This window comes from Eptesicus fuscus, chromosome 2, assembly GCF_027574615.1.
Source record: "Eptesicus fuscus isolate TK198812 chromosome 2, DD_ASM_mEF_20220401, whole genome shotgun sequence".
Classification (NCBI taxonomy): domain Eukaryota; kingdom Metazoa; phylum Chordata; class Mammalia; order Chiroptera; family Vespertilionidae; genus Eptesicus; species Eptesicus fuscus.
This window is the reverse complement of record NC_072474.1, coordinates 102996499-103024334: the sequence shown is the minus strand read 5'-3', so window position 1 is coordinate 103024334 and position 27836 is coordinate 102996499. Positions and strand designations below refer to the sequence as shown.

Genomic DNA, 27836 nt, shown 5'->3' with positions numbered 1-27836 from the left:
CAGGCGCAGGCGCGCGGCGGGACAAGGTGGGGCGCGGCGAGCGGCGGGGCGGGGCCACCGCTGGGCGGGAACCTGCCCCGCCGCAAGGTAGTGAGGTGGCTTCAGCCCTAGCCAGCTGCTCCGGTGTCCCCGCGATGCCGAGACCAGACCCGGACACCCCGCCTCTCTGAGCCGGTCTCGGTGCGGAAAGCACAGAGCGGGGGGGCCATGGCGGAGTCCCCCGAGCCCGGGCGGCGGGCGGCCGCGGGCGGCGCTCTCCTGGACGGGGAGGACGAGGAGCGCGAGCCGCTGCTGCCGCGGATCGCCTGGGCCCAGCCGCGGAAGAGCGCCCCGGGGACCGCGGTGAGGATGGTCGAGGCTGCCCGGAAGGAGGGCGCGGCCTCGCTCAGCGCGATCGACGAGAAACTGCTGTTCGGGCCCAAGGACTCGCCCCGCTGTCCCTCCCTGGACTTGGGGCTCCCGAGGAGCTTGCCCACCCACCAGGACGGCGACCACTCCCTGGGTTCAGGTGGGACTCGGCTCTCCCGTTCTCCCCGCGACCCTCGCAGGCCGCCGGTCGCCGCTCAGCTCCCCTCCCCGGGTCCCCGCTCCGGGCTCCCCCGCCCGCCCCCGGCTCTGTTCTCCGTGTCACACTAGCACTTGTCCCGTAGGAAAGGCAGGTCGCCGGGCTTCCCGGCCGGGACACCAGCCGGGGACCAGCCGCTGCTCAGACCTGGACACCTTCCTGGCCTTTCTCTCCCGCTCCCGCGCGTACTGCCCCTTTGCCCGGGGCTGTGGGCTGCCTCACCTAAGGGCTATGGTTGTCACCAACTCTGACCCCCGAGCCCCCCCCTTGAGAGTGAGCCTCAACTTTTAGAATCAGACACGGAGGGAAGCGTAACACTGTCAAGTGACGTTGCTCAAGTTTGGACTTGAGTTTTGGGTTAAGAACCCTGAACCATCAAAAAAGTTCCCCGAGTTGTGAACTTGCAAGATGGTGCAGTAACGAATGTCCAGTTGCCACTGGGACACGTTTCGAAAACTTTTGCTGTTAAAATGTTACTGTTATTGTGACGTTGGCCAGAGGGGGCAGAGGCAGTTGAATTTCTGTACCTACTATCTCTCCTGCAGTGGGTTTTTTTTTTGTGTGTTTTTTTCTTGCGTCATTTCTATTTACCTTAAGAAGAAGAAGAAAAATAATTTTATTATTAAGCGGACTAATAGCCTCAGGTGAAAAAGAAGGTAACTGAAATGATGTTGAAAGTTGGTAAAATTTAGGGACACTCCTGCAGGCATGGATATTGATAAAGCAAGTTTTTTGGCATGTCAAGAGTAGACTTGTAAGAGTCCCAGCTAAAGAGGAGACAAGCTAGTTTGTAAAATTGTGTTAACACCTGTGTGCTAGTGGTTAGGATGGTTATAGTGAGATGGTTGGTGTGTGCACCATGCCTGGAGTAGCGCTCCCTACAGGATAGCTTAAAAAAACTAGTTTTCATTAATACTGCTGTTTTTCCGGAATCGTTAGATTTTACCTCGGCTGCTGCTAGTACATTAATGGGCCTTCTACAATATGAAGAATTTTAGAGAGAATAGGTCATTTAAATTGTAGTTGAACTTAAGAGTCAACATATTCTAGAGTAAATAAATCAGAGAGGCCTAAGGGAAGCAGACTTTCCATTTCAAGTGTTTCACTATCGGCTATCATTATAATGTTAGCTAATGGATGTACTGACAGTACAACATTTAACAGAACAAACCTGAAGTTGGAACCGCATCACAAATGGACCCACATTCACCTAGCTACATTGATAATTTGGGTATATATTACGTAGAATCCACTCTGTGAAGTAACTTAAGATCTGTGTGGTTAGCTTGCCTTTTTCTACCCCAAAGTTACCTGTGTAGCTCTATTTTAGAGCCTGAAACCTTAAAAGTGTGTTTATTCTGTGAAAGTGAGGTTTTCTAAATAATATTAAGGCTAGAAAAAGTAAAAAGAGGGATAATGTACTCAGGATACTAGTACAAATGGATTAATAAAGAGAATTCCTACCTTTTTAAATGGCAATAACTTCTGTCACAGTTTATGGTTTAAGATCTTTTTTTGTATACTTCATTAAATCTCACTACAGCACTGCAAGTTAGTTATTCCTCGCCCTTCCCTCCCCCCCGTCCCTGTTGTGAGGATTGAAAATGAATAAAACTGTAATGACTAGTAGTTATAGAACCTCAGAGGTCAGCCAAAGTTAAGTATCCAGGAAGTGGTAAAGCCAGACCTACATTTTTTTTTTCCATTTTGCTGTGCATCCCCAAGTGTTATAAAATAGTTGTTACTTTTGGTTGTTTATTATGGAGGTCTTATTTTAATGTATTTAAAAGTAATTTGGAATTGTAAATGTTATTTTACAAATTTTAAACCAATCTTCTAAAAATTTATGATTGAGTAATTTAACTAGATTTTTAAGTTTAGTTAGTTTTCAGTGAGGACTTTAACTTCCTTTGTCCTTTCCATCCATTTTCCACGAAGCCACCTCTCTAGTTTCAATAAATTCTTGCCTGTAGATTAATAGTAGCATAATTTATGACTATCCTGTTTATGTAAGTTGTGTACTTTAGCTAGTGATGGATGTTGTATGTCTCTTCTTTAACAAGGCATTTGACAAAGTGCAGAACCAGCATAAACCAGTGTCGTTGGATCAGTGTCAAAGTAGAAGGATTAGTGGCATTCCTTGTTCTGTCATTTTAATCGTGAATTGGAGAATAATAAAGGTGGTAATAACGAATACCTACATAACAGTAAATGCAGGGTATCCTCCTACATAATAAAAGGGTAATATGCAAATTGACCCTAACGGCAGAATGACCAGAATGACCGCTCTCGACCAGTCACTATGAGGCGCACTGACCACCTCTCAGTCCCTTTCCTTGGCTGGCAGGCTCCGATCGCCCAGGGGTGGGTGGCAGGGAACACACGGGTGGTGCCAGGCCAAGGCCCCCACCCCACCAGTCACCCCACACACAGAGGACAACCCGCAGCGGGGACAGGGCCACCAAGTGGATGGAAACAGCCAATCTCTCGGGTCCTTCTCCCCCCGGCTGGCAGGCTCCAATCACCTGATGGCGAATGAGGAACTGGGGGTGGATGGCAGCGGGCGACGGGGCTAGCTGCGGGCAGTGGAGAAAGATGGCCCTGATCAAAGGCCATGCCTAGGGACCGTACCCATGCACAAATTTTGTGCGCCAGGCCTCTAATAGTTCTATATGCATCATATATTACTCATAACTGACCCTATGAAGTGAGTACTATTTTTTATTCTCATTTTAAGGAAGCAGAGACAGATGAAGTGACTTCTCTAAGGTTCCAGTTAACACAAACGAGGAGCACATATCAGTTTTGTTAAGAGAGCCTAACAAGAGAACAGTGGTAGAATTCACAAAGAGCTACTAAAGTAAAAGGAAATGTGTTTTTATAAGCCATTTAATGATTCATGGTGGCTTATAAATGTAGGAACAAAATAAAATCACTTAAAAGTAAGAATACATTTTTATGTATTATAGAAGTGTACACTTGAAACCTATATGATCTTACCAACCAATGTTGCCCCAATAAATTTAATAAAAAATAAATAAAAGTAAGGAGAAAAGATAAGAATGGGAAATAAGGATAATAAATTACATAAAATGAAGGCTGGATAAGTACACAAAATGCACATTAGATACTTGATGCAGGCAGCCCACAAATTTGATTTTAAGATTATCGAGCAGCCAACTTGAGAGAAATATAATCACTGAGCCCATACAAGTTAAAATATTTGAAAAAAAACACACAGAACTGACAAATGATAACCTATCATGTATTCTCTTGGAGAAGAGACTATATGTTGAATAATACCTTCATCATAAAAGTGATTGATTTTATATTATTCCTTATAATATAAGTTATAATATTATAACTTCCCTGAAGCCCATTTCAATAGAAGTAATTCTATGGGGTGGTGCTATCAGCATTTCTGGATCTAGATTCAAGACGCTGATAATTTGGCTTAATTTAGAAGAAGTTATTAGAAGAGTAGAAGTTCTATGTGTCCAAACAATTCTCCATAACTGAGCTTTTGAAAGGTAGTAAGCAATTGTGTGTTAGAGATTATTCCAGTAATAAGAATAAATCTATTCTTTATTTTCCATTTATTGCAGAGATTCAGCATTCATGAGATGTTTGAGTGCCTACTGGGTATTAGTAGAAATGGAGGCCTTGGGAAATCTGGTCATCAGCCTTGTCCCCACATAGCTTTGTAGCCTAATGGAGGAATTGGTCAATTAAAACAAACAGTTCTAATAGATTGAAATAAGTGCTTGATGGGGCAAGCTGAGGGTTCCATTAAGCTATGCCCTAGATTTTTAGGGGCCTGGGAAGACTTAGCTGAGGAAGTTGCATCTAATATGAGAACTAAAGGATGAATAGCACTGAGGCAGGGTTCAGGTCACCAAACTTGTGAACCTAATAATGATTACTCTAGCACCTAAATAATACATTTATTCAATTCATTAAGTATCACCTCTTAAGGGATACACAGTGAACAAGTTCCTTCCTTCTTAGGGATTTTCATTTGGTAGATAAGAATTATTTGGAATTAGCATATCAATTGGATAGCCATGACTAAAATCCTTAGATGACTTTTTTAAATATGGAATGCTTCATGAATTTGCGAGATATCCTTGCTCAGGGGCCATGCTGATCTCTGTATTGTTCCAATTTCAGTATATGTGCTGCCGAAGCGAACATAGATGACTTACTCTTTTAAGTAGGATAAATATACCCCCTAAACCTTTTTGTAGTATTTTTCTTAGCACAAACATTTAAAAATTAGTAAATAACAGTATTATTTCTGTCTGAATTAAGGCAAATTTTAAATTAAGAAAAGTTTATGTTTTGAATTTTTGTAATCTTGGATGCATATAATAGCAATTAACTCATTCTCTAAGTGTTTATTTAGTGCCTGTTATGTTCCAGGAACTTTAAAAGTGCTGGGCATCAGCGGTGAAAGAAATTCTTGTCTTCTTGGAGCTCACAAAATAAGTAAATTATATGTTAAGTGATAAGAAAATTAAAGTGGAGGTTAAGGGAGATTGGACAGCATCCTGGAGACCATTATAAGACTCGTACTTTTTCTTCAAGTGAGACAGGAAACGGTTGTGCTGTTTTGTACAAAGGAGTGATATGATCTGATTTATTTTAAAAGGATTGCTATAGCTTCTCTGTTGAATATAGAAAGGGCATGGGTGAAAGGAAGACCAGTTAGAAGACTTGTAATAACATAGGTGAGAGTTGATAATGACTTGATTCAAGTGGTGGATATGGAGATGGTGAGAGGTGGTTGGATTCTGGATATTAAGGCAGAGCCACGCAACTTGCTGATGGATTGAATGTTGGGTGTGAGAGAAATGATCCAGTAGAGAGGGAAATTTTTATGCAGGGATGAATTACTGAAGAAATGTTCTGGAGTAGTCCCTAAGATAGGGTCTAGTACACAAAGTGGAAGAGTTGATCTTAGAGCTTGGACAGTTCACTATAGTGATAGATGAATGGATAGGATGTGGGTGGGTACACATGGTGCTGAGGGCTAATGATAATTTTTCTGATTGCTTCTCTTTTCTTAGTGAAATAGGAAGGTAGGTGTTGGGAATTTGAGGAGAGGACAGAGTATGAGGTAGTTGTTCAGAAGAGTAGGAGAGTCTATAGACCAGGGGAGTTGCCTTAGTTCAGGCTGCTATAACAGAATACCATAAACTGGTGGCTTACCCAACAGACATTTACTTCTCTCAGTTCTGAAATCTGGGAAGTCCAAAATTAGGGAGCCAGCATAGTCATATTATGGTGAAGGCTCTCTCTCTTGCAGATGATCACCTTCTCATTGTATCCTCACATGGCAGAGGGAGAGGGAGAGAGAGAGAGAGCTCTAGGCACTAATCTCTTTATGGAGGCCCTATCCTCATGACCTAATCTAAATAGAATTACCTCTGAAAGGCCCATCTTCCGATATAATAACATTGGAAATTAGGGTTTCCTAAGCAGCATGATGCCCACCTGAGGTTTGTGGTGATGGATTTAAAGTGAGATCAGGCATTGTGTTTGTTTCTCTTGTCTAGTTCAGCTGTCTGAGCCTAGTCATGGTGAGCTGACAGTTGGGTTTAACCAGAATTGGGGGTTTTCCAGGTGACCTGATGAGAGCAGAGAGGAAGAGAGTGATTGTATGATGATTGACCCTAATTTAAGCTGACCAAGGAGGGAAATAAGGGCACAAAGGAGGTGAAGATCAGTGGCAACATGATAGATCACTGCTTTGTACGTCTCAGTGGGGTGGACGAATTTGGGGGTTCAGGGTACCAGAGAGAGTGAATTAGGAAGATATAAGGTGCTTGAAATTCTAAGTATGGAGAGATTACAGGTATCCTATATAATAAAGAGGAAATATGCAAATTGACCCTCACCCTCGCACAAGATGGCTGCCCCCATGTGATCAAAGATGGCCAGCAGGGGAGGATAGTTGTGGGCGATCAGGCCAGCAGGGGAGAGCAGTTGGGGGGGACCAGGCCTGCAGGGGAGGGCAGTTAGGGACGACCAGGGCGCCAGGGAAGGGCAGTTGGGAGCCACCAGGCCTGCAGAGGGGGGCAGTTGGGGGTTACTGGGCCAGCAGGGTAGGGCAGTTAGGAGGTGAAAAGACTGGCAGGCAGGTGAGCAGTTAGGAGCCAGTGGTCCCAGATTGAGAGGGATGTACAACAGCCGGTAGTCGGACATCCCCTGAGGGATCCCAGATTGGAGAGGGTGCAGGCTGAGCTGAGGGGCACCCCCTCCCCAGTGCATGAATTTCGTGCACTGGGCCTCTAGTCCTATCTAATAATAGACAAATATGCAAATTGACCATACCTCCGACGCACCCACAAGCCACGCCCACCATCCAATCAGAGCGAGTATGCAAATTAACCCAAACAAGATGGCTACAGCCACAGAGAGCAAGGTTTCCTAGGTAACAGAGGAAGCCAAGCTTTCCCCCTGCCCTTGCCAGGCCTAAGCCTCCACTCAAGCTACAAAGTTTCAATTATAGAAGGTAAACAAATTCAAACAAATGGCGGCAGAATGGAGCTTGAGAGAGCAGGCCAGGGTTGCCGCCAGCAACAGGGGAAGCAAAGCTTTCCACACACCCTGGCCAGGCCCACCCGCTTAAGGCAACAAAGTTTCAATTATAACCCCAACACAAATGGCTGCCGGCCTCGGCCTCGGAGGGAGCCCCAGGCTTGGCTCTGCTCCAGGCTACAAAGTTTCAATTGTAGAAGGAAAATAAATTCCAGATACCAGGGCCTCTGCTTGGGTTGCCAGGGGACGTGGCCGGCCTGCAAACCACCACAGGCCCCTTGCTCAGGCTGCCCCACACCCCAAGGGAACCCCACCCTGATCAGGGACACCCTTCAGGGCAAACCAGCTGGCCCCCACCCCTGTACCAGGCCTCTATCCTATCTAATAAAGGAGTAATATGCAGATTGATCATCACTGCAACACACAATATAGCTGCCCCCATGTGGTCAAAGATCCTGCCCTCATGTGGACACAAGATGGCCACACAAGATGGCCAGCAGGAAAGGGCAGTTGGGAGGCACCCGGCCTGCAAGGGAGGGCAGTTGGGAGGCACCCTGCCTGCAAGGGAAGGCAGTTGAGAGGGACCAAGCCTGCAAGGGAGGGCAGTTGAGAGGGACCAAGCCTGCAAGGGAGGGCAGTTGGAGGTGATCAACCCTGCAGGAGAGGGCAGTTAGGGGTGACCACGCCGGTAGAGGAGGGAAGTTGGGGGCAAACAGACTGGCAGCAGAGTGGTTAGGGGTGATCGGGCTGGCAGGCAGAAGAGGTTAGGGGCAATCAGGAAGGCAGGCAGGCAAGCAGTTGGGAGCCAGCAGTCCTGGATTGTGAGAGGGATGTCTGAGGCAGTCGGACATCCCTCCAGGGGTCCCATATTGGAGAGGGTACAGGCTGGGCTGAGGGACAACCCCCCTCCATGCATGAATTTCGTGCACCGGGCCTCTAGTCTATAATAATCTATAATAATAAAAGCGTAATATGCTAATTAGACCAGACAGCCGAATAAGGACATCATTCTGGATGTCCTTCCGGACAACCTTCTGGACAAAGCAGTGGGGGTGAGGCAGAGGTGTCCTCCATGGCAGGCAGAGTCCAAGGCAGAGGCATGATCAGGCAGGCAGGTGAGCAGTTAGGGACGATCAGGCAGGCAGACAAGCGGTTAGGTGCGATCAGGCACACAGGTGAGTGGTTAGGGGGAATCAGGAAGGCAGGCGAGCAGTTAGGGGCAATCAGGCAGGCAGAGGGGTTAGGGGAGATCAGGCAGGCAGGCAGAGTGGTTAGGGGCGATCAGGCAGGCAGGCAGAGTGGTTAGGGGTGATCAGGAAGGCAGGCGAGCAGTTAGAGGCGATCAGGCAGGCAGAGGGGTTAGGGGCGATCAGGCAGGCAGACATGCGAGTGGTTAGGAGCCAGTGGAGTGGTCCCAGATTGTGAGAGGGATGTCAGACTGCCGATTTAGGCCCAATCCCATAGGGATTCCTGCGGGATCGGGCCTAAACCGGCAGTTGGACATCCCCCGAGTTTGTCCCGAATTGCCAGAGGGTACAGGCTGAGCTGAGGGACCTTCCCCTTCCGTGCATGAATTTCGTGCACCGGGCCTCTAATTGGTAATAACAGATCTGAGGTGTGACCTTGCAGTTGGAGTCTTTGGTAGAATGGAAAACAAAATCACTGGAAGAGAGGAGTTCAAAGTATTGTGTGTAGTAGTGTGATTATTCCAATAGGGATCTTGTGTTCCATATGTCATTACCTGAAGCTTAAAGAGATGTGGGGGTAGTGAGGGGAAAAGGGAGGATCAAAGCAGTCTAATAATACTTAATTATATTTTTATACTTTCATGTCCTGATGCTATTAGCCTGATCCAATATTACAGGTTCATATCATGAGCATTTTCATAGCTGGTCTTTCTTCTTCTTCATGTGCTATATTAACATTGATTTTTCTCAATGCAATAATTGTTGGTTCTTCAGAGTTGAATTCATTCTTGGATGATCCAGGGTTTGCTGATACTGTATTGAAAGCGGAGCAAGCAATAGAATTTGGAGTTTTTCCAGAAAGAATCTCTCAAGGTTCAAGTGGAAGTTACTTTGTGAAGGATCCTAAGAGGGTGAGAATTTCACAGACCTACTATGTATAATAGAAATTAGAAAACACTAATTTAAATGTGAAGTGATTGTGAGTTTATGAAGTTATTTTCTTAATCTGATTGCACCTTCTTTTTAGAAATAGAGGTCAGGTTGTGTGTGTGTGTGGGGGGAGTTCTATTATTTTAATATTTGGTTTCAATCATTTATTGAAATGATCTCAATCTACTCACTTTCAGCTGTAGATTTGTTGAGTTTATCATAAGTCCTTACCTTACAGTAGTCTATAACCCTATTAGCCAAGCAAAGTAGAAGCTTAAACTTTCAAAATCTGTTTAATGTCGTTTCCAAATTGCTTGATTTTTTTTCAAAGGTTTATTTTATGCTAGGAATATTTTTTCCTCTCATTACAACCAGTGAAGGAGCCTGGGAAATTTGAAGTTTGAAGGCATTAGAAAGTGAAATGAACCAAAGTACAATTCTATGGCAGAAAAGAGAAGCTGATATGGGACTTCATTCCACTTAGTCTAGAATTTTTCCAGTATCGATGTTATCATTTATAAAAACTTTCTGAATGATGCATAGCCAGCAGTTCCTTTTTTTAGGAGGAACAGAGATTATAATTTCATCCAGATGTTTTTTTTGCAAAGATTGAAGTTATATTTTAAAATAAAGTCTTTTTTGAGCTTTAAGTATATAGGTAATGTCAATCTCAATCTTTATTCTGAGTTTGATTTCTCAATTTGTTCTTGTTGACTTTCTTTATTTTTTAATATATTTTATTGATTTTTAGAGAGGAAGGGAGAGGGAATGAGAGAGAGAAACATCAATGATGAGAGGGAATCATTGATTGGCTGCCTCCTGCATGCTCCCTACTGGGGATCGAGCCCGCAACCCAGGCATGTGCCCTTGGCCAGAATCGAATTTGGGACCTTTCAGTCCGCAGGCTGACTCTCTATCCATTGAGCCAAACCAGCTAGAGCATCCTGTCAACTTTCTTACTAGTGGTTTAGACTTTTTGCATTATAAAGCAATTGCATACTTAAAATAATAGTAAGATTTTTACTTCTTATCTAAATGTAATTCAGCCCCTAAATTTAATATGAATATATGTTATCAGACCAGTAGTAAAGATTATAGACTATAAGATATCCATGAGCAATTCTTTTTTAAGTGAGAAGCTTTATTTAAAATTGGTTTATAAAAAAATAATTGGAAAAAAGATTAGGGTCAGAGAATCTGACAACATAGATGTTTACTATAGCTTATCTTTACTTTCATATTTTATCTTTGTCACCTGTGTAGAGAACACATATTGTCATTAGATTTATTAATTTAACATGATTGAATGCCTGCCCGTGTGTCAAGTACTGTTCTGAGTTCTTGGGATACAGTTCTAAGACAGTTCCTGCCCTTTTAGAATGTACATTGAGTGAGGAAAGTAGATAATAAACAAAATAACACATAATTTGGATATTTAACAGATATTGAATAATGTTTGATCTAGATCAGTAGTTTTCACACATTTTAAAATCAGTGGAATCCTTTAATAAGTTGGAAGTCCAGTAATATAAAACAGGTGGCATAGAAGTCTATCTGGTTAAGTGTCATGAGGTCTTAGAGCCCTGGCCTCACCTTCCCTCTCACCTTCCCCAGGGTTTCTCAGAGCACAGTTTGGAAACCATTAGCCCCAAGGATTATTGATTTTAGACTATTGAATGAGAATGAATGTAAAAATGTGATTGGAATTAAATCCCTTAATATTTAAGGGTTTTATGTCCAAGTCTGTGGTGGGAAGATTTATCAGAATGAACTTTATGGATTATTACCTCTATATTAGAAGTCTAATAAAATTTTCTACTTTTTTCCCTATAGAAAATTATTGGTGTGTTTAAACCCAAATCGGAAGAGCCTTATAGTCAACTGAATCCAAAATGGACCAAATATATTCATAAGATCTGCTGCCCTTGCTGCTTTGGCAGAAGCTGCTTGGTTCCTAACCAGGGATACCTTTCTGAAGCTGCTGCCTCCCTAGTGGATGAAAAGCTTCATCTGGGCATTGTACCAAAAACAAGGGTAAAGGAGAATTTGTTTTTAAGCATGGACTTTGGTTTACAGCCTACTTTTCTTAACGTATTTCTAATGACAGAGCCTAAAATTGAGCTCCCTCTTTTGGTAATTCAGAGTCATGAGGGACTAACAAATGGATTCTAGTGTAGAGCCACTAAGTACTCAAGGGAATGTCTCTTGCACACATGAGCTGAGGTGATGCTCTAACAAAAGAGGAAAAAGAACTAGTTTTTAAAAAGCAGGTAAAGATTAGGGATCTAGAAATTCTGTTGAAGGTAGAGATAACTAATGTGCTCAAAAGACTGTTTTTACTTGGAAAACTTCCTCAAAATATTCATTCCTAATTGTACATTTCAAGACTGTTACTTCTTTCTTCTACTGGCTAATTTTAGGCTGCTTCTCTCAGAGAGAAAGATGTGCCATTTAATTGACTGCAAAATCCCTTAGCCTTTCTATTTTAGATTCTCTGAGGCATTTCTTGTAGGATTAAAATTTGCTAATTTATAGTAATTCAAGTGAGTTTCATAGTGTATATGAATATAAATACTATTATATAAAATCTAATAACTATTTTTCTAAACCATATGTTTCTAGGTGGTTTGGCTTGTCAGTGAGACATTTAACTACAGTACAATTGACCGTGCAAAAGCTAGAGGCAAAAAGTATGCTTTAGAGAAAGTGCCAAAAGTAGGTAGAAAATTTCACCGAATAGGACTCCCTCCTAAGGTAAGTTACTGTGATAAGCTTTATTTGGGGGCCAATTCAGCACCTATTACCTGAGCTCCCTGTGCTAGGTATTGTGCTGGGGGCTGCAGATATAATAGTAAAGAAAACAATTTTTTCATCTGCAAAGCTTTATAGTAAAGAAGCAGTCGCAATGCAAAATAGTAAGTGCCGGGAACTCAAAATAGAGGAGGGATATGTAACCCATTTTGGAGGACTAGGGAATGTTTGCAAGAGGAGGTTGCATCTATAACTCTATAAAATAATGGCTAAAAGCACAGATCCAGAGTCAAACTTAGATTTCACTCCCAGCCTCTCTACCAGTTAGCTCTGAGGCTAGTTCCTTACTCTCCAAGCCCCAGTTTCTATAAAATGGGGGAATGATCGAACCTACTTCTTAGGGTTGTGAGGATAAAATGAAGAAATTTCTGTCAAGTACTTGATATAGTCCTAGCCGCACATACAAAAGTAAATAGTAGTAACTATGTTTACTCACAACCATATTAGCTTTTGTCTCTTCTTACCACTTTTAAATAAAATTAAGGGATGATTAGCAGCTAGCTAAGCAAGGGTGGGAAGGGTTAATGGGAAAGGTATATTAGAAAAATATCTAGGGTTTTGTTGTTGTTGTTGTTGTTGTTTGACCTGCAGTTTTGTTGTTACAGCTGTGCATTTATCTAGATAAAAGAATTTGAATAGAAATTCATGGTCAGTCTAACTCATTTTTAAAATTGTACTCAAAGTAAGCAAGGAGTTGGAAAATTTTTACAAGGCCTGTTACTCCTTGGATATGCTGAAATAAGTGTGACTAAAAAAGAATATTATTTACATATTTATGACTACTAGGACTTAATTATGAGTGCTTTAGAGAAAACCTTTAGGAAATCATTAAAATGTTATGCCAATAAGAACATAAGTTGTTAAGAAAGGGTAAGAAATAGATTTTTTTGTGGTGATTTGTTTGTATTTATGAGGCCAAGTAGGTTACCCCTTATCTGTGTGTTGTGTTATTTATTTATTAAATATTATTTTATTGATTTCTGAGAGAGGAAGGGAAAGGGAGAGAGAGATAGAAACATCAATGTGAGAGAAACATCGATTGTTTGCCTTCCGCATGCTCCCACTGGGATCGAGCCTGCAACCTGGACATGTGCCCTGACTGGGGATCGAACCAGTGACCTCCTGGTGCATGGGTCGATGCTCAACCACTAAGCCACACACAGGCTGGGCTGTTGTGTGCTATTTAAATTTGTATTTCCTTTAATAGTAACAACAATAATTTTAGTGGTAGAAATGCTTTTTATCCTAAAATAGCAGCTATGCCTTAAACATTTTATTTGCTATGTATTCTTTATGTGATTATTTAACATTAGTGTGTAAAAATAGTGTTCTTGATAAATATGGTTTATCTAAATTAGTGTTAAACCTTTTATTTTTCTTGTGTTTATATATTTTATGATACTGCTGAGAAATTTAAAAAATAATCCCTTTGCTCTTGTACTTTCTTTTCTAACTATAGTTCTTAAAATTATAGATTGGTTCCTTTCAGTTATTTGTTGACGGTTACAAGGAGGCTGAATTTTGGCTTAGGAAATTTGAAGCTGACCCTTTGCCTGAGAATACTAGAAAACAATTTCAGTCGCAATTTGAAAGATTAGTGATTTTGGATTACATCATCAGAAATACAGGTATTAAAGTTCTCTCGTTTGTTCACTCAAATCTTGTTAGCTTTCCAACTGTATTCAACTCCTGTCATCCAAATCAAAGACATAAGGTTTTGATGCAGAAGTCTTGAGGCCACTTTTTCTTTACCTGCCTTAGGAAGAGAGATGCAGTCGGTCCTGACCCGTTTGGCAGAATTTGGAGATCCTGATTCAAAGCAGGCTCCTGTCCTGGTGATCATGATCAGTTCCTATCCATAGTGTGGTGTTTCTTGGCAGCCGGGACAAAGCCAGTTATCAGAAATGATGTCTGCATCATATGAATAATTAAAACTTGATTGTATAAATTATTTCAGATGCTTATTTTGACTATAGATAACTTAGTATAGCCTATAAATACATTAAACTCTTAATTTTTTTTGCCCTGGAAGGGAGCAGTGATGTAGGTAATGTAGCATAGTGGTTTCCAAATGTGGTTCTTGGCCTATCAAGGTCAGTGTTATGTGAGGACTTGTTACACGTGCATCTTCTAGTAGCCCACCCCAGACTTACTGGCACAGAATCTGCATGTGGGGGCCAGAAGTTTGGGTTTTAACAAGTCCTCCAGGTAATTCTGCTGCACTCTGAAGTTTGGGAACCACAGGTTTAAATAATCGCTCATTTATATTGATTTCTCAACAAATAATATATACTTTTCTAGATTTAAAATCTTAATATGGTTTTAGGTTAAAGTTAAAATTAGTGTAGAGTCTAGACTACTCCTGTATAGACATTAGGTGAGAGTATTACCATACTCCTGGTAATAGGGTTAGATGCTTTTTCTTTCTAAGGCAAAAAAAAATTATCCTTGATTTTAATAACCTTGATTTAATAGCTTTGACCATCATTGTATCTACGTCATAGAGTTGTTATGAGAATTAAATGAATTAATATATGTTGCCCAACCTGTGTGGTTCAGTGGTTTAGCATATGAACCAAGAGGTCATAGTTCAATTCCTTGTCAGGGCACATGCCTGGATTTCAGACTTAATCCCCAGAAGGGGGTGTGCAGGAGACAGCCAATTGATTCTTTCTCATCATTGATGTTTCTGTCTCATTCTCCCGCTCACTTCCTCTCTCAAGTCAATAAAATATACACTGAGTGGCCAGATTATATGGTCTCTCACCGCATAATAATCTGGCCTCTCAGTGTATATGTATGTTAAGCACTAGCAAAATTTCTGGCACAGGGTAAATGCGCATAAATGTTAGTTAACATTTTTTAATTTGTAACATTTTTGTTGTGTTAAATTAGAGCTTTAATATCTAAATATATGTCAGATAACTGATGACAGTCAAAAATAAAAAAGTGACTATTTTCCCCTTTGATATTAAGCTATGATATCTATAAAAAAACAAAGTAACAGACTTTTGTTTTGTTTTGCTATTTGGAAAGACAGGGGGAATGATAATTGGTTAATCAGATATGAAAAGCAGAAACATGGAAAGGAAATTAAGGTAAGGAGATTTAAAAAGAATACATATCTATATATGTGTACACACACAATTTGTGTAAAAGATTCCTTGAAGCTATTCTTCATAATTTTCTTATTTCCTTCACACAGACCCTTGGTTTTTATCTCCTTTATCTGTGTGGTGTTTTTTTCCTTCATCTTTTTTCTTTTTTTCCTTTGTTTATACTAGTATTTTTTAATTCTATTTTTTTTAAACATCTCCATACAACTTTATTTATTTATTTATTTATTTATTTATTTATTTTAAAATATATTTTATTGATGTTTTACAGAGAGGAAGGGAGAGGGATAGAGAGTCAGAAACATCAATGAGAGAGAAACATCCATCAGCCGCCTCCTGCACGCCCCCCACTGGGGATGTGCCCGCAACCAAGGTACGTGCCCTTGACCGGGAATCGAACCCGGGACCCTTCCGTCCGCAGGCCGACGCTCTGGCCACTGAGCCACACCGGCCAGGGCACAACTTTATTTTTTATGTTGCATTAGAATAGAATGATACCAAATTGGTACCATACTTTTTATAGAGCTTGAGAAATTTTTGTAGGACCAGTTTTATTTTGCTTTTATGTAATAAAGACTTCTGGTATTTTGGGTCATGTTTATATATTACTCTTTCTCTGAGTCTTATGAATCAGTATTAGGACATATAGTACTATGGAATATGTGTGCTTTGCCTGTGCATCATATACATTGAACTTAAAAAAATTTACTACTTATATAAGAAGCTGGGTTTAGTGTACACATAATGGACTGCATAGATCCATAATACCATCAGTAGGATAGAATTTAGATCAGTTTTTGTCGACTTTGATAAAAATTTTAAATATTTACATAATTTTAAATATTTGGATAAGAGATATTTTCAGAATAGTTTTACTGGTTTAAAGCAGTCTAAACATTTGAGAAAGTTCCAACTAGTTAAAAAAAATTATTCCTCCAATACTTATAATCTGTGTTCTCATCACTTAAAGCTATGGCATTACTCTAGAAAGTTTCTATTTTTTTCAGTGTTTTTCAAAGAAATTTAAACTTCATAGTCATAGTACTTAGCAATAAAAAGAACAAACCTCAATATAGGCGTAATGTGGATGAATATCAAAATCCTGCTGAATGAAAGCATCAGTGAAAGGAGCTGCACACTAAGAGAACATACTGGCTGATTCCAGTTTATAAAACTCCAAAGAGTGCAAACTAATTCCTGTGGCAGAAAGCAGACTGTGATTGCCTAGGGGTCGGGTAGAGGGAGAGAGGGACTGCAAAGAGACACAAGGAACTTTTGGGTGAAGGTTTAACATCTATTAGTGCTTATCAAATTGTACACTTAATATGTGAAGTTTATATTATGTCTGAATAATACCTCAATAGAGTTGTAAGCAGAAAAAAATTATAAAAATAAATGCCAGTTATAGCAGAAATGGGTTTAAAGTACAGACTTAAATATACATATTTATATTGGTATATCTTGAGCAATTAGATTTTACTGAAGACTTCATTATTTTGCTTTTAAGTATTTTGTGCATTTTCATTGAGATAGATGATATAAACTAAAGGAAATAAACCTGACATATATCACACAAACCTTTACTCTAATACTTTTAAATTTAATTTATTGGGGTGACATTGGTTAATAAAATTATATAGGTTTCAGGTGTACAATTCTATAATCATCTGTATATTGTATTGTGTGTTTACCACCCCACTTCAAGAATCCTTTCATCACTATTTATTCTCCCTTTACCCTCTTTACCTACCGCTAACTCCCTTTTCCTCTGGTAATCACCATACTGTTGTCTGTGTCTAGGAAGTTATTCTTTTTGTTTGGGTTTTTTTTTGTTTTTTTTTTGCTTAATCCCTTCACCTTTTATACCCAGTCCTCCAACCTCCCTTCTCTCTTGATAGCTGTCAGTTTGTTCTCTATCTATGAGTTGGTTTCCTTTTGTTTGTAATTTTATTTTGTTCATATTCCACATATAAGTAAAATCATATGGTGACTGGCTTATTCCACTTAGCATAATACTCTCCAGGTCCATCCCCGCTCTTGCAAAAGGTAAGATGTCCTTCCTTTCACAGCCAAGAAGTATTCCATTGTGTTAATGTACTACAGCATTTTTCTCACTCATTTACTTTTAATTTTAAAATTATCAAATTTACCTTTTATTATTTTACCTAGGCCACTTGATAATGGCAACTGTCTATCTTTAAATAATAGGAAATACTCTAACACGTAAACCTTCTTGCTCCTGTGGTCTTTGTTTCTGCTATAGAAGAATATAGAAGTTAGGAATGGCCTAGGTTCTGTAATCAAGAGTTTCTTGAGGTTCCTTCTACTGGACCTTATTATACTTAGCTATAATAAGGTCCAGTAGAAGGTCTTTGGGCAGTTCTGTTTAGAAACATTTTGTATTTTAAACAAATTATTTCTATGGGTCCCTAGAAAAGGCTAGATTTTAATAAGGTAACTTATTGAGTTGTTTAAAATGACCATATTTTGTAACTTTCATACATTTAAGCAACGCATTGAGCAATAATTATCCAGAAGAATACATTTTTTTTAAATATGTTTGTATTGATTTCAGAGAGGAAGGGAGAGGGAGTGAGAGATAGAAACATCAATGATGAGAGAGAATCATTGATCTGCTGCCTCCTGCACGCCCCCTACTGGGGATGGAGCCTGCAACCTGAGCATGTGCCCTTGACCAGAATTGAACCCGGACCTTTCAATCCACAGGCCGATGCTCTATCCACTGAGCCAAACCAGCTGGGGCCAGAATAATACTTTATGTCTTAATAATTCCAAGCCCTCTTTCCTAAAGAGGGGGGAAAAAACAAACCATTACTACCTAAATTTATAATATAAAAATTTTTTTACTAGTTATTTGAAATTCTTAAGACAGCCTCTGCCTTTTAATGGTGAATTTGACCATTATTTTTTAGACAGCCTCTGCCTTTTAATGGTGAATTTGAACTTTCTGGGGACTTATTTTTTATATAGACTCTTCAGATAAAGAGTATTTAAACCTCAATAATGACTATAAATACTTTATGTGTTAAAAATGTTTATATACTTTATCAACAGACCATTTTTCTTATTTTTAGGAAGCAAAATGTGTTGATGAGAAAGACTCGCTTATTAAAGTAGCTGCAATTGATAATGGTCTAGCATTTCCTTTTAAACATCCTGATGAGTGGAGAGCATGTGAGTATTTAGAACCTTCTGTTAGGTTCTCTAATTACCCTTTTTCCAGAAAAGGAAGGGAACAAAATTTATGGTCATTAAACTGGCAGAATAAAAAAAATTCATTTTAGGCACTAGATGCAGAGATGTGTGCTACATGGGACTTACCATGTATGTTCGCTTATCTTTGGATAACTGTGTCTGGTTTTGATTTTTTTTTGGCTTGTGTTAGCCTTGTAAAGTAACTTTGATAGCTTTCCAAATTTAAATATATATATGATAAATATATAATATATACATATTATATATAAATAACATGGTAATTATCTGTTTAATACTTTTGGTAGAGCTTTATTTTAATGTTTTGGGGAACATTCACTGATAAAACAATTTAAGTCTTAGCCCTCTCCCCCTTTTTTTAGTGACTGGTGCTTTAACTGTCTTACCAGCCTCTACTGGTTTGGTTTCTATGTCTCAAAAGTCTGGTTTCTGTGTCTTCTTAAGCCAGTTTTAGACATTTTTATTTTGCTTAAAATTGTCCATATCTTGAGTTATAGATTTATGGGTATAAAGTTTTTTATATAATCTACACTAATAAAAAAGAAAAATGCTAATTGACCGTACCTTCACTACGTCCACAGCCAATCAGAGCGAGTATGCAAATTAACCCAACAAAGATGGCGGTTAATTTGCATATGCTGAGGGAGGGAGGAGTGAAGACTGAAGACAGCATAGAAGGAAGAAAGAGGGAAAGCAGAAAGCAAGGTGGCTGTGGGAGGGAAAGCACAAGCGGGGTGGGTGGCGGCGGCGGGAAAGTGTGGGGCGGCAGCGGAAGGGAAAGTGCGGGGTAGCGGTGGCGGTGGGAGGGAAAGCGCAGGGGGGCGGGAGAGGTGGCAGTGGTGGGAGGGAAGCCCTCCGGAAGCCCTGTTCTTGCAGGAACCTTCCTGCAATGGGCCTTTAGTTCTTTTATAAATAAGAAAATTTCTTCTGTGTTTATTAAGTATTTAGGGGTGAATTGTGGTCTGGGATTTGCCTTAAAATACTTGAGGATAGATGAAACCAATTTGATAAAAATTTGGGAATAATTGAATTAGATTATTCAGAATATGGGAGCTCATAGTACTAGTTTTTTTTCTCTTTTTGTATATGTTTAAAATATTTGTAATAAATTTTAAAAGTAATCTCTGTATCTGTGACTATGCCTCTCTTAAATTCCTACTGTTCAATAGTAGCCTTTTTTTCTTCATTAGAGTTACCAAAGATTTGTCTATTATAAAATATTGATCAGATTTTCAGTTTATTTGCTTTTGCTTTTTTGTTGATAATTTATGTTTTCCATCATTATTATTCTGTATTTATCCTATATTGCTTTCCTATATGTTTTCCTCTAGATATCATTTTGACTAAGTCATAGATTGGGCATGCTGCTCTATTATTCTGCTTTATAGATTCATACTTTCAGATTTTCTTTTTTTCCTTTATATATATATATATCTGTTTTTTTTTTGTTTTGTTTTGTTTTTTAGAGAGAGAGGGAGAGAGAGATAGAAACATCAATGATGAGAATCATTGATTGGCTGCCTTCTTCACTCCCCACACTGGGGATCGAGCCCACAACCCAGGCACGTGCCCTTAACTGGAATTGAACCCGGCACCCTTCATACCTCAGGCCAACATTTTATTCACGGAGCCAAACAGGCTAGATTTTCTTTTTGACAGGAGTGATTTAGAAGTATTTTGTTTAATTGTAAAATTTCTAGATCAGTTGATTTTTTAAAAAACTGTCCATTGTTATTTTCAAGTTTTCTTACTTTTTGATCTGTGAATGTGTCTGTGTGAAATCTGCTTTTTGACATTTGTTAATAATTTCTATGTAATCTAATATATGGCCAATTTGAAGGACTGTATTTTAAAAGAATGTGTTTGGGCACATTAAAGCTTTTTAGTTGTTAGTCAAATGATATTCTTGACTTATTTTTTGACTATTTGATACATTAATTTTGGAGAGAAAGTTGAAGTTCGTTGTGATTGCGATTTTGTCAATTCCTTACATTTCTATACAGCTCTTGCATTGTATTTCACATTCCTAATGGCCCAGCATTTTATTTTGACTGTGGTTTGTTCTTTTATCAGTGTGAAATATATCCCGCTTTATCCCTCTTAATGTTTTTTTTTCCTTTTTTTTTTTTTTTTTTGTCTGTTGCAACACTGGTATACTTTATTTGTTTTTATTAGCATTTACCTGGTATTATTCTACACTTCTATTTTTAACTTCCATCATTTTGTTTTAAGTATATGACTTATAAACATCACTTAGCCAGATTATTTTTTAACCTAGCCTGAGATTCTTGTAATAGGTATACTTAATTCTGTAGCTTATCTCAATAAACCATTGATATTTTGAACTTTTACTGCCATCTTTTTTTTTACCTTAAATTTTAATTATTTCTCCTTTTTTCCTATTTTTATTGAACTGACTTAAGATGTCTTTGCTTCATTTATTTTTCCTCTAATGATTTGGAATTTGTATACATATTGCACTTTAAAAGTGTTAAGTTGAAGTTGCCTACAATACATGTCAAAATTTTATCAAACACACAGTTGGGGATTGAGGGTCTTTGAACTTGAAAGAGGAAATAGTATTGAGGATATAGTTTTTAAACTGTCACCTTGGTAGTGGGAGCCATAGCGTTGTTAGCTATTACCCAGGGAAATCATGGTGAACAAACCATCACTAGGGTAATTCAAAGTACATAAGTACTCAGTGTTTCATGAATGTTTAGTAAATGAATGAGAAAAAAGGAGTAAGGATAGAATCTGAGGGAGTGGTGACATTGAAGAAGAAGTGGCTTAAAAGACAGAAGGTAAACTTTGAGAGTGGTATCTCCAAAGGCACATTAGGAGATAAGGAGGTGATAGAAAACAGTGCTACATGATACAAAGACATTAAGTAGATGAGGACTGCACATGGACCTTTGGAGAGACTCCAATGCGATGACTGGTGGTCTTAGGGGAGAGAGTGATAGTAAAATTGTGGGTAGGGATTGGAAGTAGAGTCAGGAGTTAGAACAAAGGCTTTTCTTTTTATGTAACTGATTAGGGAAAGATAAAAAGGAAATTGGATATAACTTCAATTTCCCAGGAAGATACGCAGGAAACTGAATATGCACTCTTACTACTTTACAAATCTTTTAGTCCTGGCTCTGTGGAGATAATGGTCCTCTTGGAAGAGAACTACAGTTAGCTGGGAATGGTGGGTCTTTTATACCTTAAAGCCACTCACCTATTTACCTCCTAATGATTTAAAATTTTAGAAGATTGTGTGTGTGTGTGTGTGTGTGTGTGTGTGTGTGTGTGTGTGTGTGTGTGTGTGGCCAATTCCTGATGATTTGGGGCTGGAAGGGCAGGGAGACCTCAGCCAACGAGTTTTGATCTAGGGCTCTAAACAGCTTATAGCTATCTCTTAATTTCCAAACTTAGGAACCAAAGATTCAGATATATGTATTTATATAAGGCTGTTTGAAATAGACTCATATCAAAACTCTTACTCTTTAAAACCCAGAAACCTAACTACTTCAGGTAAAACCTTGTGTTTTGTTGTCTGAATTGAAAATCCAAACTTGGAATCTGAGTAATCTAGATAGCAAAGGATAATTGTTCTCTGACAACCTCTCTCTCCTGTCTGTTTTTTGTTTGTTTGTTTTTTGTTTGTTTGTTTGTTTGTTTGTTTTTTGAGAACCTGGTAATTGTAGGAAAAGAACCAGGATATACAAAATAAAAAAAGAATTAGGATAAATGTGGGTCAAAATACACCCTTTCCCCCGTTTTTCTGTTAGATCCATTTCATTGGGCTTGGCTTCCTCAAGCAAAAGTTCCTTTTTCTGAAGAAACAAGAAACTCGATTCTACCAATTATTTCTGACATGAATTTTGTGCAAGATTTATGTGAAGATCTCTATGAACTTTTTAAGGTAAATAAATTTTTAGTTTTAATTATTACAGAAAATGAAATCTTAAAATAGAAGAGGTTTTCTCGATAGAGTTAATTGGCAGTTTACTGTTTTTTTGGTATCACTTCTTGCAGTAGAACTTGACATAACAGAAAGAAATTAGCAGTTTTACTCTTACTCTGTAGGAGCATAAATTTGTGAAGTTACACTTACTATGAGTATTCTCTGAAGTGAAACTTAAAACTTGAGAAGTTGTTTTCTTCAAGAGTTGAATATTTAAATAATGACTCTAAAAATTATTACAAATGTTTGGTGACCTGTAATAATTTACTTCTTTCTAAAAAACCTAAACTCATTGGCTAGTGTCATTTTAAGTCCTTTCTGGAACAAGTTGGAGTATAAATAAACTATTCTTATCATTCTAGGGGTATACAAAAATACCTCAGGTAAAAACTTTCTAATGACCTTAGGGGCCAAGTTGAAAGAGTTCATTTGTTTTCAAATATTTGATTCAAAGATCTTGAATTTTGGAATTATAATGATGTTTTTTTTCCTTTCTGTGATAGACTGACAAAAGATTTAACAAAGCCACTTTTGAAAGTCAGATGTCTGTGATGAGGGGCCAGGTAGGTCACTTTTTTACGCACTTGCTAAGAAAAGAATTCCTCTTTGAAATACTAATCAACTTTTTTCTCCATTGTGACCCAGATGCTGTTTTATACTGAACCAAAATAGCTCAGATGATTAGAAATGAAGTTGATTTCAATAGTATCTTTCCTCTATTGTCTTATAAATTAGATATCACTGACTTTGTTGTATTTTGTTTAGTTACCCATTTTCCCCTCCCCCTACTGTGAATTCTTTGTCTTTATTTTGGTAACTACAAGTATTTTCCTGATTGTTATCTTTTCCCTCCCAATTCCACTTGCTTAGAGCACTGTTGCCTTTCGATTATTTGTCTCGTAATAGTAGAAAGTGTTTGGCCTTTGCAAGAGCAGTCAGTAAATGACCATGTCACCAAGGTTGAGCACTGATTGGGGCATAAAAGTACTAATTGTAACTCAGTCCTCTCACCCCTTCTCACCTCCTCTAAGTAGAGATACAAGATATTAGGTCCGCTGCTGTGGACCTGCAGGCTTGGCTGACTGACAGATGACAATGGGTCTTCTACTCTGTTAGTAGTATTTAGATTCCAAAAGGAAGACTTGAAATGAAAATAAATTATACTGTAAACACTGTCTTTTGGTGACTTATTAATTAACTTTTTCTTCCTAAAATGTACATTCAAGGTGGCTGTTTGCTGCATCCCTGGGGCAAAAAGATGAGTCTAGATTTTGCACTGACTGTTATATAACTTTAACAAATAAATATAATTAGCCCTAGCTGGTTTGGCTCAGTGGATAGAGCGTTGGCCTGTGGATTGAAGGGTCCCAGGTTTGATTCTGGTCAAGGGCACATGCCCAGGTTGCGGGCTCAATCCCCAGTAGGGGGTATGCAGGAGGCAGCTGATGATGATTCTCTCTCATCATTGATGTTTCTATCTCTCCCTCTCCCTTCCTCTCTGAAATCAATAAAAATATATTTTATAAATGTAAAAATAAAGAAATAAAGATAATTAAATTAGATCATCATTTATTCACCAGTTGGTTGAGCCGGTTTGATTCCTGGTCAGGGCGCATGCCCAGGTTGCCGGTTCAAGTCAGTGTGCTTACAAGAGGCAATTATTTTATGTATTCTCCTCCCTCTCCTGCTTTCAAGCATTAATAATTAATAATTTGACCTTTTATCAGTCAAATTAATTTATCAGTATGCTCCATCTCCTTGAATTGTCATATCCTTAAATATATATCTTTATCATAGGAATAATTTAAAAAATAAAAGCTGTAAATAATTTTGTAAGCTTTAAGTGTTGATTAAAGTTGGTACATGAGGAATTTAAATTTTAAAATACTTATCTGAAAAGATATGGAGATATTCCATTACTGAATGTGGTTTATTACAAAGATATACCAGTCTCTTTCTGGTATTTTAGCTTTATTTATTCATATCCTATCTCATTCACAAAGGAGTTCTAGTATTATACAGATGTGTATAATAAAATAGAAAAATCACAGGACCAAGATATGGGGCAAGAGCCTGGCCAGTGTGGCTCACTGGTTGAACTTCAGTTGACCTATGAACCAGGAGGTCAAGGTTTGATTCCCGGCCAGGGCACGTGATGTTTCTATCTCTCTCTCCCTTTTTCTTCCTCTCTAAAGTAAAACATATATATATATATATTAAAAAAAGATATGGGGAAATAAAAAATAAAATAATGCCTTTATATGTGTTAATTTTATTTTATTATTTTTTTAAATTTGATTTTGACTTTTCTGAAACCAGAAAGAGTAGGGTACCCGACCGTGTACATCATTATGTAGCTCTCTAGTTTTAACTATATTTTTTTAAATCTAGTGTGAAAAATCAGGTTTGTATTCTAAAGTACATCAGTGCTTAATGAAACAGAGACTTAACAAACAAAAACAAATAACACTGACCTATGTTCCAAACAACAGAATCATCATTTAGCTCTTTCCTTGAGTCAAATTACTTGTGTTATTTCTATCATTTGTAACTATCCCTTAAATCCCTCTTCTCTTCAGTTTTTCCAATTAACTTTATGATTTGTGTTTGTACAACCAAGTCTTTTGCCCTCGTTTATACTAACTCTGTAGTTTTATACACATAATCAGTGACATGCTCTAATTCGTCACATAAAGATGTAGAATGGAACTCAAAACTAGTATGAAGAAATTTCTTTTAAAATCTGGGCTAGTAATGTTTATGAAAGTTAAAGATAAACTATGTTTTGAATTTTACATTAAATAGCAGTAGGGCAAAATGAGGTTTATTTTTCCCTTTTTCCCTGTGCTAATATGGAACACTAGACCTCAGAAAATATGAGAGAAAAAAAGTGAAACAGCAAAATAATGTTTCTCTCAAGTCAATCAGTAACTTGAAATGTTATTTATTTATTTATTTCAACCCTGCTCCCAGTACTAGTGTACTTTCCATAAAACGTGAGCTTTCCTAGAGAAAGCCCTCGCCCTAGCCGGTTTGGCTTAGTGGATAGAGCGTTGGCCTGTGGACCAAAGGGTCCAGGGTTCGATTCCAGTCAAGGGTGCATACCTTGGTTTCAGGCTCCTCTCTGGCCTGTCCCCTGGTCAGATCGCATGCAAGAGGCAACCAGTCGATGTGTTTCTCACACATTGATGTATCTCTCTTTTTCCCTCTCGCTTCCACTCTCCCTAAACATCAATAGAAGAATATCCTTGGGATTAACCCAAAAAATTAAAAATAAAAGAGAAAGCACTCCTTTTTCCATGCTCCTAGTGTTCGCTTGAAAACATGTATAAACTTCTTCCTTTCCCTAGTTTATGTTTCCTACTTAAGAGTTAGCTCTTAAATCTTTATTTTAAATGGCTGCCTTCCCAAATTCTGTAACCCACTTGCCCACTGGCCATGCGTCTTGCTTTTTCATGGCATGTTTGTCTTCTAGTACATGGTATGACGTACTTATTCATAATGTTTATCGATTCCTTCTCCTGTAAAATGTAAGCTCTGTGAAGGCAGGGATTTGGTTTGCTTTTTTAGTGTTGTATCCCAACACTAGAATAGAGTCTCCCATGTAGTTTGCTTGCAATAAATGTATTTGTTGAATTAATGGATAAGGCAAGTATTTAGTTTTAAACCAGACTATTTAGACCAGTATTTGTTTAGGTTCTATGCCAAGAATGTGTTTATTCAGTCTCTGATTTCCTTCCTCTTGGACATAGGTGCATTCTAGAATATTTTAAAGGTACCAGTTGGCAAAAGTTATTTAATTTTAAATTTGTGCACTTGTGTGTATATGTATGTGTGTATGTATAAACATATATACATCCATACAAAATATATTTATGGCAGTTATCCTCATCTCAATCTATTGAGCATAAACAGATGAAATAAAAATTGTAATTATGAATAAATGGTTAAACTAATGTCAGTGAACTGAAGGGTTTTAATCTTTTTTGAACTGGTGGAAATATCTCTTCTTTTCACAGATCTTAAATCTGACCCAGGCTTTGAGGGATGGGAAGAGTCCTGTCCAGCTGGTCCAGATGCCTTGTGTGCTTGTGGAACACAGTCCAGGGAGAGCGAAGGGTCGGATTTCCCAGCTCAACACTTCCTTCACCCAGACTTTCCACTGCAGGAAGCCTTTTTTTACCTCCTGGTAGCAGATAGAAGAGAACAAACTGTGTTGGCATCATTGTGTTGTTAAAATGCTTCAGTTGCCAAAGCCTCAAGTAATACAAGTCTTTACAAGGTTATGTTTTGAATGTAATCAAAAGTTTACAGTTTTTTGTCCAAATATTAAATTTTTACTTCAGGGAAGAAGTGCTGTATCTCCTGTGTAGTTTTTTTGTAGGAAAACTTGTACTTGGTTGTTGATGTTAGTTTAAAAGGTAATTTCATGGTTTACACATTCTGAAATGACTGTAATTACTTTAGAATTCCAAATAGAAAAATAAGGTACTTGTTGACTTTGAATAAAATAACTTTTTAATATACTTTTTAAAGATTGAGAAGAATGTTCCTGTTAACTCTTCTTACATTATAAAAGGCCTTTGAGTGTAAAACTGCTCTTCTGAACTCTAATCGATTAGTTAATAGAAAAACAGGTAAGAATAAAGCAATGCTGCCTTAATTAAAAAGCTGCTATTTTAGAACTTGAATAAGTGCCCCTAAAGTGACCAATGTGAGGGACCAGAAAAGTATATCTTGGTTAAGTAATAGATGACCATTTTCTTTTTTGTACTTAAGAATATTTTTGCTCAATTATTTTACTATAGTGAGAAAAAGATCTAAAGATATCACCTTTGGCCCTAGCCTGTTTGGCTCAATGGATAGAGCGTCGGCCTGTGGACTGAAAGGTCCTAGGTTCGATTCCAGTCAAGGGCACATACCTCAATTGCAGGCTCCTCCCAAGCCTCCGCCCTGGTCAGGGTGCGTGCTGGAGGCAAACAATCGATGTGTTTCTCTCGCATCGATATTTCTCTCTGTCTTTTCCTCTCTCTGCCATTCTCTCTAAAAATCAATGGAAAAATATCTTCAAGTGAGGAATTAAAATAAATAAATACAAGTAAAGTGACTGTACCATTTAAAAAAAATTAAAAAGTGGTACATTATTTAAAAAAAAAGATATCACCTTTAAAAAATGGAAACACTCAACTGAGGCTTGAGGGAAATTATATAAAATTATAGTATTTCATAATGTTTTTGAAATTACAAAGTAGCATTAAAAATTGCTTTTTGTTCTTTGCATCAGGTCAATTACATAATAAATTAGTACTACCCCAAAATACTAATCTTGTTTAATTTAGTACTTTGGTTAGTATTAAACTTCACTGAAAATTAAACCATCCCTCAAATTGCATATCGGATTGTATTTTAGGGTCCTAGGACACAAACTATTAAAAAATAATAGTAGTGTGCCCAGTGTGTGTGGCTTAGCAATTGAACACTGACCTATGAACCAGGTG

General features: G+C 38.4%; 1 protein-coding gene and 1 non-coding gene across 4 annotated transcripts; one reads left to right on the top strand and one right to left on the bottom strand.

The window, feature by feature from the left end:
• Nucleotides 1–46: 46 nt before the first annotated feature.
• On the top strand, nt 47–26691 carry PI4K2B (phosphatidylinositol 4-kinase type 2 beta). Of its 3 annotated transcripts, XM_028143613.2 has the most exons (10): nt 54–508; nt 9070–9206; nt 11059–11259; nt 11848–11979; nt 13511–13664; nt 15073–15134; nt 18248–18347; nt 22163–22296; nt 22842–22901; nt 26358–26691. In XM_028143613.2, exons 1-10 carry the CDS (start codon nt 208–210, stop codon nt 26529–26531), a joined length of 1455 nt encoding a protein of 484 aa, XP_027999414.2. In that variant the 5' UTR covers nt 54–207; the 3' UTR covers nt 26532–26691. The 3 variants fall into 3 exon arrangements, with proteins under 3 accessions (XP_054585739.1, XP_054585746.1, XP_027999414.2); XM_054729764.1 differs by lacking the exons at nt 22163–22296; nt 22842–22901 and having other exon boundaries at nt 47–508; XM_054729771.1 differs by lacking the exons at nt 15073–15134; nt 18248–18347 and having other exon boundaries at nt 52–508.
• LOC114231074 (U6 spliceosomal RNA) lies at nt 4656–4757 on the bottom strand. Its single transcript, XR_003617053.2, has one exon. It is a non-coding gene; the product is annotated as a U6 spliceosomal RNA (small nuclear RNA).
• Nucleotides 26692–27836: the final 1145 nt, after the last annotated feature.